At 39.3% G+C, this 12,929-nt stretch overlaps 2 protein-coding genes across 5 annotated transcripts in view; one reads left to right on the forward strand and one right to left on the reverse strand.

Moving 5' to 3' along the window:
* Nucleotides 1–9,042, reverse strand: part of LOC126484071 (WD repeat-containing protein 44) — a 158,882-nt gene extending 149,840 nt beyond the window's left edge. The window contains exons 1-2 of the mRNA XM_050107443.1: nucleotides 8,901–9,042; nucleotides 8,569–8,737 (exon numbers count right to left, since the gene is read on the reverse strand). Of these exons, the coding sequence (XP_049963400.1) occupies nucleotides 8,569–8,737; nucleotides 8,901–8,968 (237 nt within the window). The 5' untranslated portion in view covers nucleotides 8,969–9,042. The remainder of the gene's footprint in view (nucleotides 1–8,568; nucleotides 8,738–8,900) is intronic.
* A 111-nt stretch (nucleotides 9,043–9,153) lies between these two features.
* The window catches only part of LOC126484080 (synaptic functional regulator FMR1), a 261,579-nt gene continuing 257,803 nt past the window's right edge, over nucleotides 9,154–12,929 (forward strand). For all 4 annotated transcript variants that reach the window (XM_050107455.1, XM_050107477.1, XM_050107462.1 and 1 more), the window contains exons 1-3: nucleotides 9,154–9,246; nucleotides 9,805–9,857; nucleotides 11,388–11,541. In XM_050107455.1, coding sequence (XP_049963412.1) covers nucleotides 9,196–9,246; nucleotides 9,805–9,857; nucleotides 11,388–11,541 — 258 coding nt within the window. In that variant the 5' untranslated portion in view covers nucleotides 9,154–9,195. The remainder of the gene's footprint in view (nucleotides 9,247–9,804; nucleotides 9,858–11,387; nucleotides 11,542–12,929) is intronic.

Consider the following 12,929-nt stretch of genomic DNA (forward strand, 5'->3'; position numbering starts at 1 on the left):
AGAAAAAATTCACTTTCTTGAAACTTTCAGACGTGCTTTGGAAATCACTGTGTACGTTAAAATCGCAGTCACAGTAATTCCTATTATTTATGCCATTTTCTAGTTATAGTGGTTTTAGTTAAACAAACTTACCTCACTGCCTACTGTTTCTTTACTCCATTTAATTTTTCTGATTTTTATATTACTATTCTACACAATAAAATCTTCTCAGCAGATCAGCTGAGTACATGTTGGAAGAGTGTGTCTTTACTGACGTGTCCCTTGAATAGCGCAAGGGATTTTCCAATGGCACCTGGGTGAAAAGTGATGTGACATCAAAGCTGATTAGTAGGTCCTCCTCATCCAAACCTAATCCACGGAGTACCTTCACAAATTCTGTTGCATTCTTGACACGGTATGTACAGTGACCCACGAGAGATTCGAAGAGCTGTGCCAGATGTTTGGCTATCCTGTATGACAGCAAGTTTATGATGTTCAATACAGGCTGCAGTGGAACTCTCTCCTTATGTATTTTTGGGAGGCAACATAGCCATGATGGGGCCAGTGCCCTGGGGTATAGCCTTTCGTGGTGTTCCAATTCAGTCCTGAGCTATGGCGTACATCAAATGTCTTACATATCACAGATGTTGTCGTACCCTTCTCCCCTTGTTTGTATGCTGGATCTTGCAGTAACATTTCTATCTTCTGTCATTAATCTCCTGGGTTTGGTACCACTGTCCCACTGACTTTATTTGCTCCTGAGACCACTATGTCCATATCATCACGTAGGGCCAGTAGTGCTCTCTGTTCTGTTGTCAATATGTTGCTCTCCAGCATTCTTCTCTTTTACAGGACCTCCTCACTTCTTAAGCTGCCTCTGCCAGGAGCCCATGTAGGGCATGCTCTATGCTGCTGATGGAGCCATGTTTCAGAAACATCCTTGGAACTGCAGGAAAGTTTAGGTCTTTCGACAGCATGGAACTTGTTGGCTCATTCAAGTCTCTCAGTCAGGTTGTTATTGATCTTTTGTCTTCCTGCTGTAGAGCTCTCAGAAGTGAGAGAAACGTGTCACATGCATTCTTAGTGGCTTTCTTCCTGCAGAGTTCACTGACTGTGCAAGTGTTGCCATCCATCCACTTTCAGTTATGTCTGGGAGACTGGAAGCCAGGCCCACATGGTGAGTTAGCGAAGTACTTGCATTCTTGTCAAGTTCCAGTCTGGTAACAAGGATTTGCTCCTGTACCAAGCCCAGACTAGTCAGTCGTGATGTGTGTCTCATCCTGGCCTGTCACATGACAGAAAAAACTTACAGGAGCTCCTACATTATCTCAGTGGCATTCATAACAACATCAAGTTCACCACTGAGACAGAGGAGAATGGAAGTCTATCCTTCTTAGAAATTTTGATCACGAGAAGTTTCAACAGCATGCAGGGACAAACTGCTTCTACCTTAATGCTTGGACTTGCCAACATCCAGTGCAACTCAACTCATTACTAACTACCGAAGTACATAGAGTGAGGCGACCCTGCTACAGGAATTGCTTGCTGAGTAAGTTATAGTACCTGCAGGAAACTTTCTGCAAAAATGGTTACAACAAAATGCAAATTAGATGTGACCTAAAGGTAGATAGGAGGAGGGAGGACAAACCAGATAAAGAAGAAGCCAAATGTGTAGTTTTCATGTTGTATGTAATGTCACTGACAGCAAAGATCACAAAAATAATGGAGAAACATAATATAATGACTGTTACCCATGCAACAAGAAAAAGTGAGGACATCCTTGGCCTGAACAAAGACCCACTAGGATCACGGACACCAGGCATTAACAATATTGAGTGCGAATGTGGGATGTAATAAATCAGACAGACACAGCAATGCCTTTCACAGCACAATGCAGAACACATCAGCAACACTTGACTGCGGCAGACAGACTAGTCCAGGGTAACAGAGCATGTCATCAATGAGGAAAACACCTTCAGTTTCTAATGAACGATGAGGTTGTGCTGTGTCAACAGGTTCTAGGACTTGATTGTCAAAGAGGTGGTAAAAACACATCTGTACAACAACCTAATATATTGTGATAGCAGCACACCATTGGATTCCACAGTACAAAAATGGAACAGGAATGGACAGATGCCACACATGCCGGGACTCAATGCTGACACCAGGGCCGCACTGCATTCCTCCACCACCAGTTCGGCACCTGCTTCCAGAGGCCTGTTATTGGCCCACCCACAGATGAGGTCAGTGGTCAAGCAGCTATGTAGATTAGCGGAACATTTTGCCTGTAGATGACGGGTACAAGACTCATTGAAACATTGTGACAAGACTATGCCACCACTTAGAAGATCACTAGAGAAGATTTTATCATTGGAATGTGTCAAGAAAACCTGCAAGCACAACTACCTAACATGTAATAAGCTAATAGTTCAGTAAATAGTAATTCTGGACATTATGCGCACCTATAACTAGGTGTGGCACACACAGCCTCAGCCAATCAGTCATTCAGTGCCTGGAAGAGAGAAGGTAACAACATGTTACCAGTCAGGCCTCAGTACTGAAATAATTAACAACCTATATGTGTCAATATATAATTTGCAGTCTGTGCCCAGTTACTGACATGTTAACCATTATGTAAATCTGCACATAAAGGATATGTTCTCCTTAGTCAGTTAGCACCAACTGTTACAATAGGAAGCTATCAGTTATTTAGCCATCTGTGAACTTTGTTACTATTTCTTTATTAGTTTAACTTACTGACCTGAATTTTGAGACTCCTGCGCGTTAGAAATCTGATCACCATTAAGTGAACATTTTTTGTTGGTAAACATGAAGAAACTGAAAATTATTTGCTGCAGTGTTGGGTAACTGCTTAAAAAAAGAAGTCTATCAAGCCCACTAATAACAGGAAGATGATTCACAAAGACAGGCTGTGAGACTTCCAAGATGGTGTTCTAGGCCCTTCAAAGCACCCTATGTTTTGTGCCCCGGGATTCTGGAAAGTGATCATAAGACTGACGGCCGAAAAGGTACCATGGGTGGCACTGAAGTGGGTAGGAGTACTATCATTGATGAGACAGGTCCAGATCACAAATAAGCTTTTTTAACTAATTTGCCAAGTACTGACTAGCAAACGAACACATACAATACTGGTACTACGGACAAACAGCATTATTATGTACTGTTGAATAAGTTTCAAACAACTGGTTTCAACAACACGTCCATCAGCCTAAATGTGGAGAAATACTTCAGATCCTGGGTATATTGGCAAGAGACAAGGACTAGTCACCATAATGTTATTACAAGGGCAATGGTTACCAAACTTCATTAACAAAACTAAGAGATTATTTGCATTTTATGGAACTGCCAGGCAGTCACTAATAACTTATTCAAAAAACAAACAGAGCACTTGGTTCAAATCCAACAAATGCAAGAGAGTTGTAGCTGAAACATATCATAGGCTACATTCAAGTACTAGGTACCTCTCTGGACTTATGTGAAGTCAAGGAACTGCTCCAAACCTTCAATTGTGGATCAATGTGGTGAGGCAACTGAAGACAGTGTACTCATACACCGAGATCTACACACACACACACACACACACACACACACACACACACACACACACACACTAGAAAGTCCAATATGGTTGACATCAGTGTGAGAACATTAAAATTATGTCAAATGAAAACACTGATGCAACATGTGTAGTAAAAATAGTGGCAAATTTGAAAGTATGATGTCTAAGTAGACTTAGATGATTAACTTACACTAAGCACAGACCTCAGATTACATTAGGCTATGTATCAATCTGTTACCAATCACTTTAATGTGATTACATTTATTGGGCTTTGCCACATCATAATCAATTCATCACATTCTAACCTAACCTAGGCCTAGGGTTTCTTTAGAGCTCAATGTGTAATCACAACCAAAGCTCCAGGGAGGGTGGGAGGAGGTAGCTATCATATCCTAGCTGATAATTATGACATTAAATGTGATTGGTGCTTATTTAACTCACTGCAATTTAATCTGTGCTATCAGATCTCAACCTAACCACACAACCTAGGAAATAATGACATTCAAAAAAACATTATTGTGGATATAAACATGTTGACATAAATCAATAATAGTCATCAATTAATCTTGCTGTCTCCACATGGAAAACAAAGTAATCAATCTGTACCCTCTGCAGAAAGAAATCATTACATTCAGTGATTCTCACTGGTTGTCCTATGCTATCACTTCACTGGCTACAGCCAATGATAAATTGCCAACAGCAGCATGCAATGGAAAACTTGTAGATTCGTAAGTGCACTTTAACTAGCGTAATTTCTTAACAGGAAATCAAAAGTGAACATTTGAATTAAGTGATGAAAAGTGATATGGTAAATATAATTGAAATGATTGGCATGTAAAAGGAGATGAATAACTAACAGAACCAGTATCATTAATTTATTTGTCCAAGCATCATTTTACAATGGTGTAGGATGTCAACTTAATATAGACGGTATATGAATGCAAACATTTGTTTAATGAGGAGGGGGAAAAAGTTCACTACAAGAAGGTATTATTGTTACATGACTAAGGAAATGCACAACAACTTGTACTGAATTTGCAATTGGTGTAATGAACGACATGTCCCTTATAAATGTGGATAAATGGAAAATAATGCCCATAACAAGAAAAAAGAGCTGGAATATATGTGATAATATTAGTGGTAAACTAGCAAAGCCCATCACGGAACTTTTTTTTAAAAAAAAAAAAAAGGTCTCTCTCAAAATTTTGTCCAGCGAGTATATCCAGCAGAAAAAGGACTTTAAACAGTGGCAATCTGGCAACACTGTAACCACATGTATGGTAACTACCTCTGTCTGTACAGATTAGTTGTGCTGTACAGTTGGTGCACGGATATAGTTTTGGGTCAGTATGCAGCAGGTCGATGGTTCGATCCTGGATTGAGGCATATGTTTTTTATTTGGTAGGCTGAATGTAGTCCAGGTGGTACGGTATCTGGCATCTTAATCGTTAACAGCGATTGCAGCAGGTCCTCTAGAAAACATTTGCCCTTACATACTACAATCGTAGAAATGGAAGTATGGTCAGCTTTGAAAGAAGACCTTTCCAAGTCACGGGCGTGAATTTATTCGCACCACTCCATCTACATCTACTAGACATGAAACCTGTTTTCCTTGTACCCTCCTCAAATGATCCCATAGATTAGTACCAACTTTTATTCTTGCCTCATTCAGGTCCATTACATTTCGTTAGGGCCTTATGTTACCAGTAGGACTAGTAACGTGCTTTGTGAATAATGTCCAAACTCTGTTACTAATTGTATGTCTTATCACCATAGTCTCACTAATTATGTCTTTCAACATTGAGTCTGGTAACCACATGCTGTTTAGTATGTAGCTCAATGCATTATTATTATTATTATTATTATTATTATTATTATTATTATCATCATCATCATCCTATCGATGGGACTGTGGAAACATCACGTCTGTCATCATTAGGGAAACAGTGTAATCAGAAACCGAACATTTTACAATTAGCGGTGTTGGGACGAATCATGCAGAACAATATCTGTCAGAGGGGTAATGCGTGTTAGGTGGAACTGCACGCAGGACTGATGGTGTGTTTATACTGTATGCACTGTCCACCGGACAGGGACTAGTTGCGAGCACAGTAACGCGCTCATGACAGACCTCCACTGAACATGCATATACGTATTGAATTTTCTCATTGTAAACCTCTAAACCAGTGTGGCCCACGTATAGCATACACAAATGATGAATATGTTGCTTCTGGTCTTTGGCTCACCTGATAACCAGGCTGGTGTTACCACTCGTGAATATGCTGCTAGATATCCTCGCCGGTGCCATCTACATAAAAATGCGTTTCACCATCTGGAGCTGCGCCTTTAGGAGTCAGGTTCTCTCCTTCCACCTTTGTGTGAAACAGGTCGTCCACGGGCTTGCCGTACTCCAGCTACTGAGGAAGCTATTCTGGGGGTCATACATCAGGAACCTCAGTGAAGTATACATAGCATAGCAAGGCAGCTGCGTGTCTCGCAGCTCAAGGTCGTTCACATGCTCCACAAGCATGTGCTGCACCCCTATCAATGCCTTCTCGCAACACTTCCATCCTGCGGATCGCCATCAGCGGATGCAATTCTGTGAATGGTTCCAACAACAACAGGAAACCAATGATGACTTTGTTAACACCGTAATATGGTCAGATGAAGCAGTATTCACTCGTGATGGTGTCTTCAACTTGCACAATGCCCTCTATTGTTCTGAGGTTAATCCGCAGGTCACCCGTGACCGTGGATAACAAGTTCGCTTTCGTATCAACGTCTGGGCCGGAATATTGGGTGATAGGTGTTTGGGCCCTTACATGTTACCTGACCAGTCGACTCCACAGAGGTACCATGCATTCCTCTCAAACTATCTGCCTGATGAGCTGGAAGATGTTCTACTAGATGTTAGGCAGAGGATATGATTCCAAGCTGATGGTGCACCTCCACATTCTGGAATTGTGTGACAGTATTTGGACAGAACATTTCCAATGAAATGGCTCAGACATGGAGTTCCAGTAGTATGGCCATTATATTCACCTGACCTAAATCCCCTGGATATCTTCCAGTGGGGACACCTGAAGGAGCAGATGGCCTCTACTCCGCCGATAAATGTGGAAGAATTGGTAGTGTGTGTTCATGTTGCTCTTGTTACTGTGGATGCAGACTTCCTGTGAAGTGTCCAGAGCTGTATGATCTGGTGGGTTGCGCAATGTTTGGACGTGCAGGGAGATTGCTTTGAGCATCCGTTTGTTCCGAGGACTACGTATTCTGTCGTGAAGGTCATGCGGTCATTAATATGGACATCATTATTGTCACTGGTTGCTAATGTGTGACATCTGAGTGCTCATATTATATGTAGTATAAACAACAAGTAGATGTCGTGTTATTGTACTGTGCTATCGTCTTTAGCCTCTTGAAACTGATATGGGTTTTTGTAGTTATGCTGACCTATTACAGGTCATTTGTTTCAACTGTCTATTTCTTATTTGTCTAACCACATATTTGTTACGTTCAGCATTACAAAATGTTATAAACTTAGGATACTGTGACCTAAGAAATGGTGTATATTGCAGTATGAAATGTCAGAATGAAATCAGCAAATAAAAACAATGTGCCCCAACTTAGGATCGAACCCTCAACCTCCTACATGCTAACACAAAACTCTATCCACTGCACCAACTGCACAGCACAACTAATGCGTGTGGACACAGACAGATACTTTACATGTGGTTACAGTGTTGCCACATTGCCACTTTTTAAAGTCTCTTTTCTGTCGGATGTACTCGCCGAACGAAATTTTGTGAGAGACATTTTTTTATCGCTGGCATGTGAGCAGTCACACTGCGAAGCCTGAGTGCACGAATTTCACTTCACCCTGTATAGCAATACCAAAACTCAAACTAGTATTAATATGAGAAACTGGATTTTGTAAGTTGCTTTGTAAAAAATGTGTAGTGCCTCCTCTCCCACTACACATTTTTCATGGTAACATGTAATATATGAACAAAGCACGCAGCAAAATAGGCCTACTTCATGTGGATTTTTCTATTATGTAATCCAGATTATCTGAATAAATCTTGCAGTGTTAGTTTTTATAAGGAACAATGTGTTAAGTATATCATAATAGTAGACTTCAGACTACATTAAAAATCAATCTGCTACTACAACTTTTATTTTATATTTGTATTTGTTGGCTTCAACTCATAACCAAATTGTCTCATTTCAACCTAACCTAGACCTAAGGCTATCCTACAAATCATTTTGCAATCAGAACAAGCTATGGCCTTTGACAAAACCACAGCAAAAAGGGTAGTTAGAAATAACCACAAAAACAAGCAAAGTAATTGCAACTGCTACACTATGTACTTTGCTTGATTTTCGTCAATTTGAATGTGAAGGCTGGAGTACGTTACTGCATCTAAAGCTAAATAATAACAGCCAATTTTCTTTATTACTTCTGATTTGTGAATAGTGCTCTGCAAACAAATATGTTGCAGTCAGAATCAACCTTCATGTAGGCCTAATGCTGGAGTTGAAACTGCCTCTTAAATTCATTACTGAACTCCCCCTATGTATTGAAAATGATGACTACAGCATATAATGGGTCTTGGGAGTTTTTCTTTGCAATTGCAGCACATAAATCTGTTACTCATAAATTCCAACTTTGAATTGAAATATTTGTTTATTCAGGTCCTATAACCCTATGACAGCACTGTATGAGAATAACTTGTGAGTCTTACTGATATATTCTGATTCCTTTGCGTGTACAGGTGTGTTTTCTCAGTTACATTGACCACCTAATAAAGCTATGACAAAGACAAAAATAGGTGCCTACGTTAATCTGCGAAGGCAAGTATGATGCTACCGTAATCAGATGTCTACGAAAAAAATATTGGAAAAGATACCTATAAAACAGCTAAATTGCAGTTTCAACATATCCAACGACGTTACAATACATCAAATTACAAAACTTCACTATATAGTTATTATGCTTTCATCCTTACATCTTTTTCTGGGATTTGTTGACATTCGTCATTGGGTACTGATCTTGAGAGTTGACGAGATGAAGCTGTTTCTTCTGTCGTAGAATTTCTTTTGGCTTCTGTAGCAAAAACACTACCTTCAGAATCACTTCTCGGGATAACATCATCTTCCTTGGTAGATTTGATTTTCCTGTTCCAAACGAGGATACGATATTGCTATGAAATTATAATCAGCTTGCCAAAATTCGATGTGGAATATTAAACACCGTGGGGAATGACACCAGCAATGACATACAGGTTATAAAGTTGATACATTTCCGACAAAACAATTTCATGACAATTGCTATTTTTACCTCGATTGTCGACTGGGTGTTAAGTCTTCAGCGTCGTAAAATTCTTCGGAATCACTACTAACAGACATTCTATAATTACTTTGTTAACAATCATATGATACACTCAACCATTCCAAAAATGTCATAACACACGCGAAACATATACACTGTCTACTGTCTGAGCAAGGAAATTCTGCAGTTATCTTTGGAACAGTGTGACTGACCAATAGGGAAGAATCTTTATTCTCTTATTTAAGTAGGATTGGCCAATGTCGATATAGCCTCAAACCCAAGGTTTCTATGGTACAAAAGTAAGATGGAGGATCTTGCAGTTGAAGTATGCGGCGAGAATGGGGCCTATTATAAGGTTTGTACTGTATAAAGTATGTCGTTTGTAGGGAGAAGCACCATTGCAGGTCATTCAGTTAAATTTCAAATATGTTCCCAAAAAATATTTTACCGGTATGTCTTTTACTTTCGGAGAATATTCGTTTTAAGAGTGGTACGAGAACGCGGCTAGGACGCCATGTCCCATTTGACAGGGCGTGATTTTACACGCGCGTGTCTTATAGGGAATAATTTAAGCATTATGAAATGCTAATGCACCTTAAAGTCATGGTAAATAAGGTCAGTTTTATCCAAGAGACGTATATTGGTTTGTGTGTGCTATGTAGTTCAGACGTGCGCTTACTTCAGCATTTGCTGTTTCTTCTAACCTAACAAGTTAGTCTTGATGAAGTACTGGTTATAAGCTATTTTACGGTGTCAAGAACGTGCCTCTTACTGTCATCTTCAGAAATGAATCAGCCCTGAATTGCACGAATAAGCCCATGACCCGGAAAACAGCTCGCAAGCGATATTAGCAGGACGCGTGTTCGTTAAGTAGACTACTGGAAACTAAACTTTTGTCACTTTTCTCTTTCAGGCCTTCGTTACAGACATTTTCGATGAGGAAGTATCCGTTGCGTTCGAGAAAGAGTGAGTATAATTCTACATATGTGAAGGTAGCTTTATACTTAATCACAACACAAGCAAATACCTGTGTTTGGATTCTGTGACTGGGCACAAATTGTAGTGGTTATGCTAGGGCTAGCAGTTGGGATCAATATTAATTGTGGCATTAATTACGTAATAGGAATCAAAATTAAAATTTATGGCATGTAAGTATTTTATTTTTTTTTATTTTTATGTTTGCAGTGAAACTGTTTTGTGTTTGTGTTAAAGCGGAAAAAGGTAGATCTATAACAGTACCCCCGTTACAGTTAGTACGTGGAAATCTCTTACCTTGTTTACATTTAGACTTTGTGTTGTGTTTACTACCATTATTATTGTTATTATTATTATTATTATTATTATTATTATTATTATTGCCTTGTTGACTGAGTTAATGTGTACCTTTGTCGTGGTGTATAATACTTATGTAGGTTCACTTTTAGATTCACAAGTGGCATAATTAAGGGAAATTTTTTTTTTATTTTTTTATTGTTATGCATTACAGGGAATCCTTTTCGACTTTTGTAAATAACTGAATTAACTGGGTGTTTTGTATTTGAGTGTAATTACTGTGTTTTTGTGTGTGTGGGGAGGGGGGGGGGGCAGGGTAGTGCACTGTGGTTGCTTGCTTTTCTCAGTCCCTGCCAATGGAGTTGTCGTAGTGCCTCTGCATGATGAAGTTATTTCTGCATTGCATGGCTGTTTATCTTATGAGAGAGGACTTTGTCAATGTATTTTCAAGCTGTAAATGAGCTTTGTTATGTAGAGGCGTACTGTATAATCATGTGCACAAGAAAATCAAAGGATGACATACTGGCTCTTGACAGAAGGAAGCTCATCCAATTGAAGACGTTAACAACTGTGAGACGGCATTTTATTCTTCCTAGCTTAGCCACCATCTGCTTTTTTCCTCTGTGGTTGTATTTACCGCCCATACAGATGCTCAGTGTGTAATGACAACTTCCTTATCCCATAATCATTGCCTTGAAACAGCTTTACACATTTCTTAGCTTCAGTTCGTTGCCATAAACAGCTAAACATTACCATTTGGTATCTCTTTTTATATACTATATAGGTTAACAAAATGTTGCAGCTACATGAAGCTGCAGGTTGAGAGAGGTGCACAGTTACTGAAGATGTCATTTGATAGTGATGTAACAAGCTGGACACTGGCTTGGCTGGTAACTAATGTTGTTTTGCTCAGTGTAAGTCAGTCTTACTTCTCAGCGTAATTTTATCAGTTCCAGCATTTGCTAGAGAATCTATCAGTTGTACTCCATATTAAAGCAATTGGACCTTGTGCCTATGCTTGTTTTCAAACTTGTATAGATTGTTTATATTAGAAGTTAAATAGTGTGTGTTTTAAATTTGTAGGAAGAAACATTTAAAAGTATTCATTTATTTTATTGGTAGTAAGTTGTGGTAATTATCTTTTTTGCAGAACACCCCAAAGATTTTGAATTGAGTGATTACTAGCTTTTATTGTTTATTGATAACAAAAATATCATATTACAGTTGGCAGCCAGAATCAAAATTTCCATTCTCGCAAGTACGGCTTCCACCTGATGACTCCACAAGCAAATCAGATTTCACTGAAAACCAGGAAATTGAAGTATTTTCGAGGGCCAATGATCAGGAAGCGTGTGGTTGGTGGAAAGCAATTATAAAGGTAAGTTAGCTATACTTCTTGCAAAACAAGTGTAAACAGTTAAGAAAATATGTGGTTTCCCTGTCCCACTCCCTATTGAACAGTGTTGACGTTCTGCATTGTGAAAACTAAGCAGCAGTCCCTTTTTAAGAAACAAATATGTCAAGTTTTCAGCAAGTATTGACTTTCCTGCAATTCTTACGTAATTTGTAAGAAAGTACTTATTTTTTCTATTCCCAGATAATGCATTTAGCATTTGGCACTTGGCTCCAACAATTAAGCTGAGCCATCTTTCAACTGCTAATCCTCTTTAGGTTGGTTCTCATTGTACGTCATTACATTTTTTAGTTAAACTGCTGTCTCTGTTCATAATCATTAGGCTAGAGTCTCCGTTCATAATAATTAGGCTGGAGACTTGAATTGCCATGAAGGTATTAAATTTTGACATAGTTGGCTGCTGGAGTTGCCCCGTTGTTATTGATAACTTGGAAGTACACTGATCTTTGCATTATTAAATTGCCTAGTATGTTAAAGGCAGCCATCCCATTGATGACGGAAGTGTTATGTGGAATGAATAGATGGGTTACCTTAAGAAATACTGGAAGAAGTTGTGTGAATTTAGGAATTTTATGTTGGATATGTTGTTAATGTCTTGGAACATAATTTAATTGGATAGATAAGAAAATCTACCCACCAAGTGACGGCAGAAGCCCCACAGAAAGGTTATAATTAGCCAAGCTTTCGGAGCCAGTGTTCCCTTCAGGTGGAAGGGTTTAAGGGGAAGGACTGGAGAGGTCTAGGCAAAGTAGATTTCAGGAAAGTCACCCAGAATTGCGTGTCAGGAGAAACTTACTGGGCAGGATGAAAAAGAAAGATTGATTCTTGTGGACTGCACTGGATGAGATTTGAAAACCCGAGAGCTTAAAGATAAGAGTAATATGCAAGACAAAGATCACTGCTTAAACATTGTGCACGAGCCACATAGAGTGAAAAGCTAAGTGAATTGTACGTAATAGTTGTGGGAGATGGGTGGTGAAAAATGCATGGGTAAGACAATGAAAGATGTAGAAAATTAAAACAAAGTGAAGAAGAGTAGTTACTGTGAAGATATGCTAAGAAGGAAGAAATTAACATAAATTAAGGCCAGTTGGGTGGCGAGTGCCGAGGACATGTTGTAACACTAGTTCCCACCTGAGAGTTCTGATAAACTGGTGTCTGGGAGAAGAATGCAGGTGGCGCATGTGGTGAAACAGGCACAGAGGTCACAATTGTCATATTCTAGAGCATGCTCTACAACATTATATTGCATGTTGGCAGTATAAATCCTATGCCTGTGCCCATTCATCCTAATTGATAATTTGGTGGTTGTCGTGCCGATGTAAAAGGCCAAACAGTGTTTACATAACAGC

The sequence above is a fragment of the Schistocerca serialis genome, chromosome 1, assembly GCF_023864345.2.
Source record: "Schistocerca serialis cubense isolate TAMUIC-IGC-003099 chromosome 1, iqSchSeri2.2, whole genome shotgun sequence".
NCBI classification, from domain to species: domain Eukaryota; kingdom Metazoa; phylum Arthropoda; class Insecta; order Orthoptera; family Acrididae; genus Schistocerca; species Schistocerca serialis.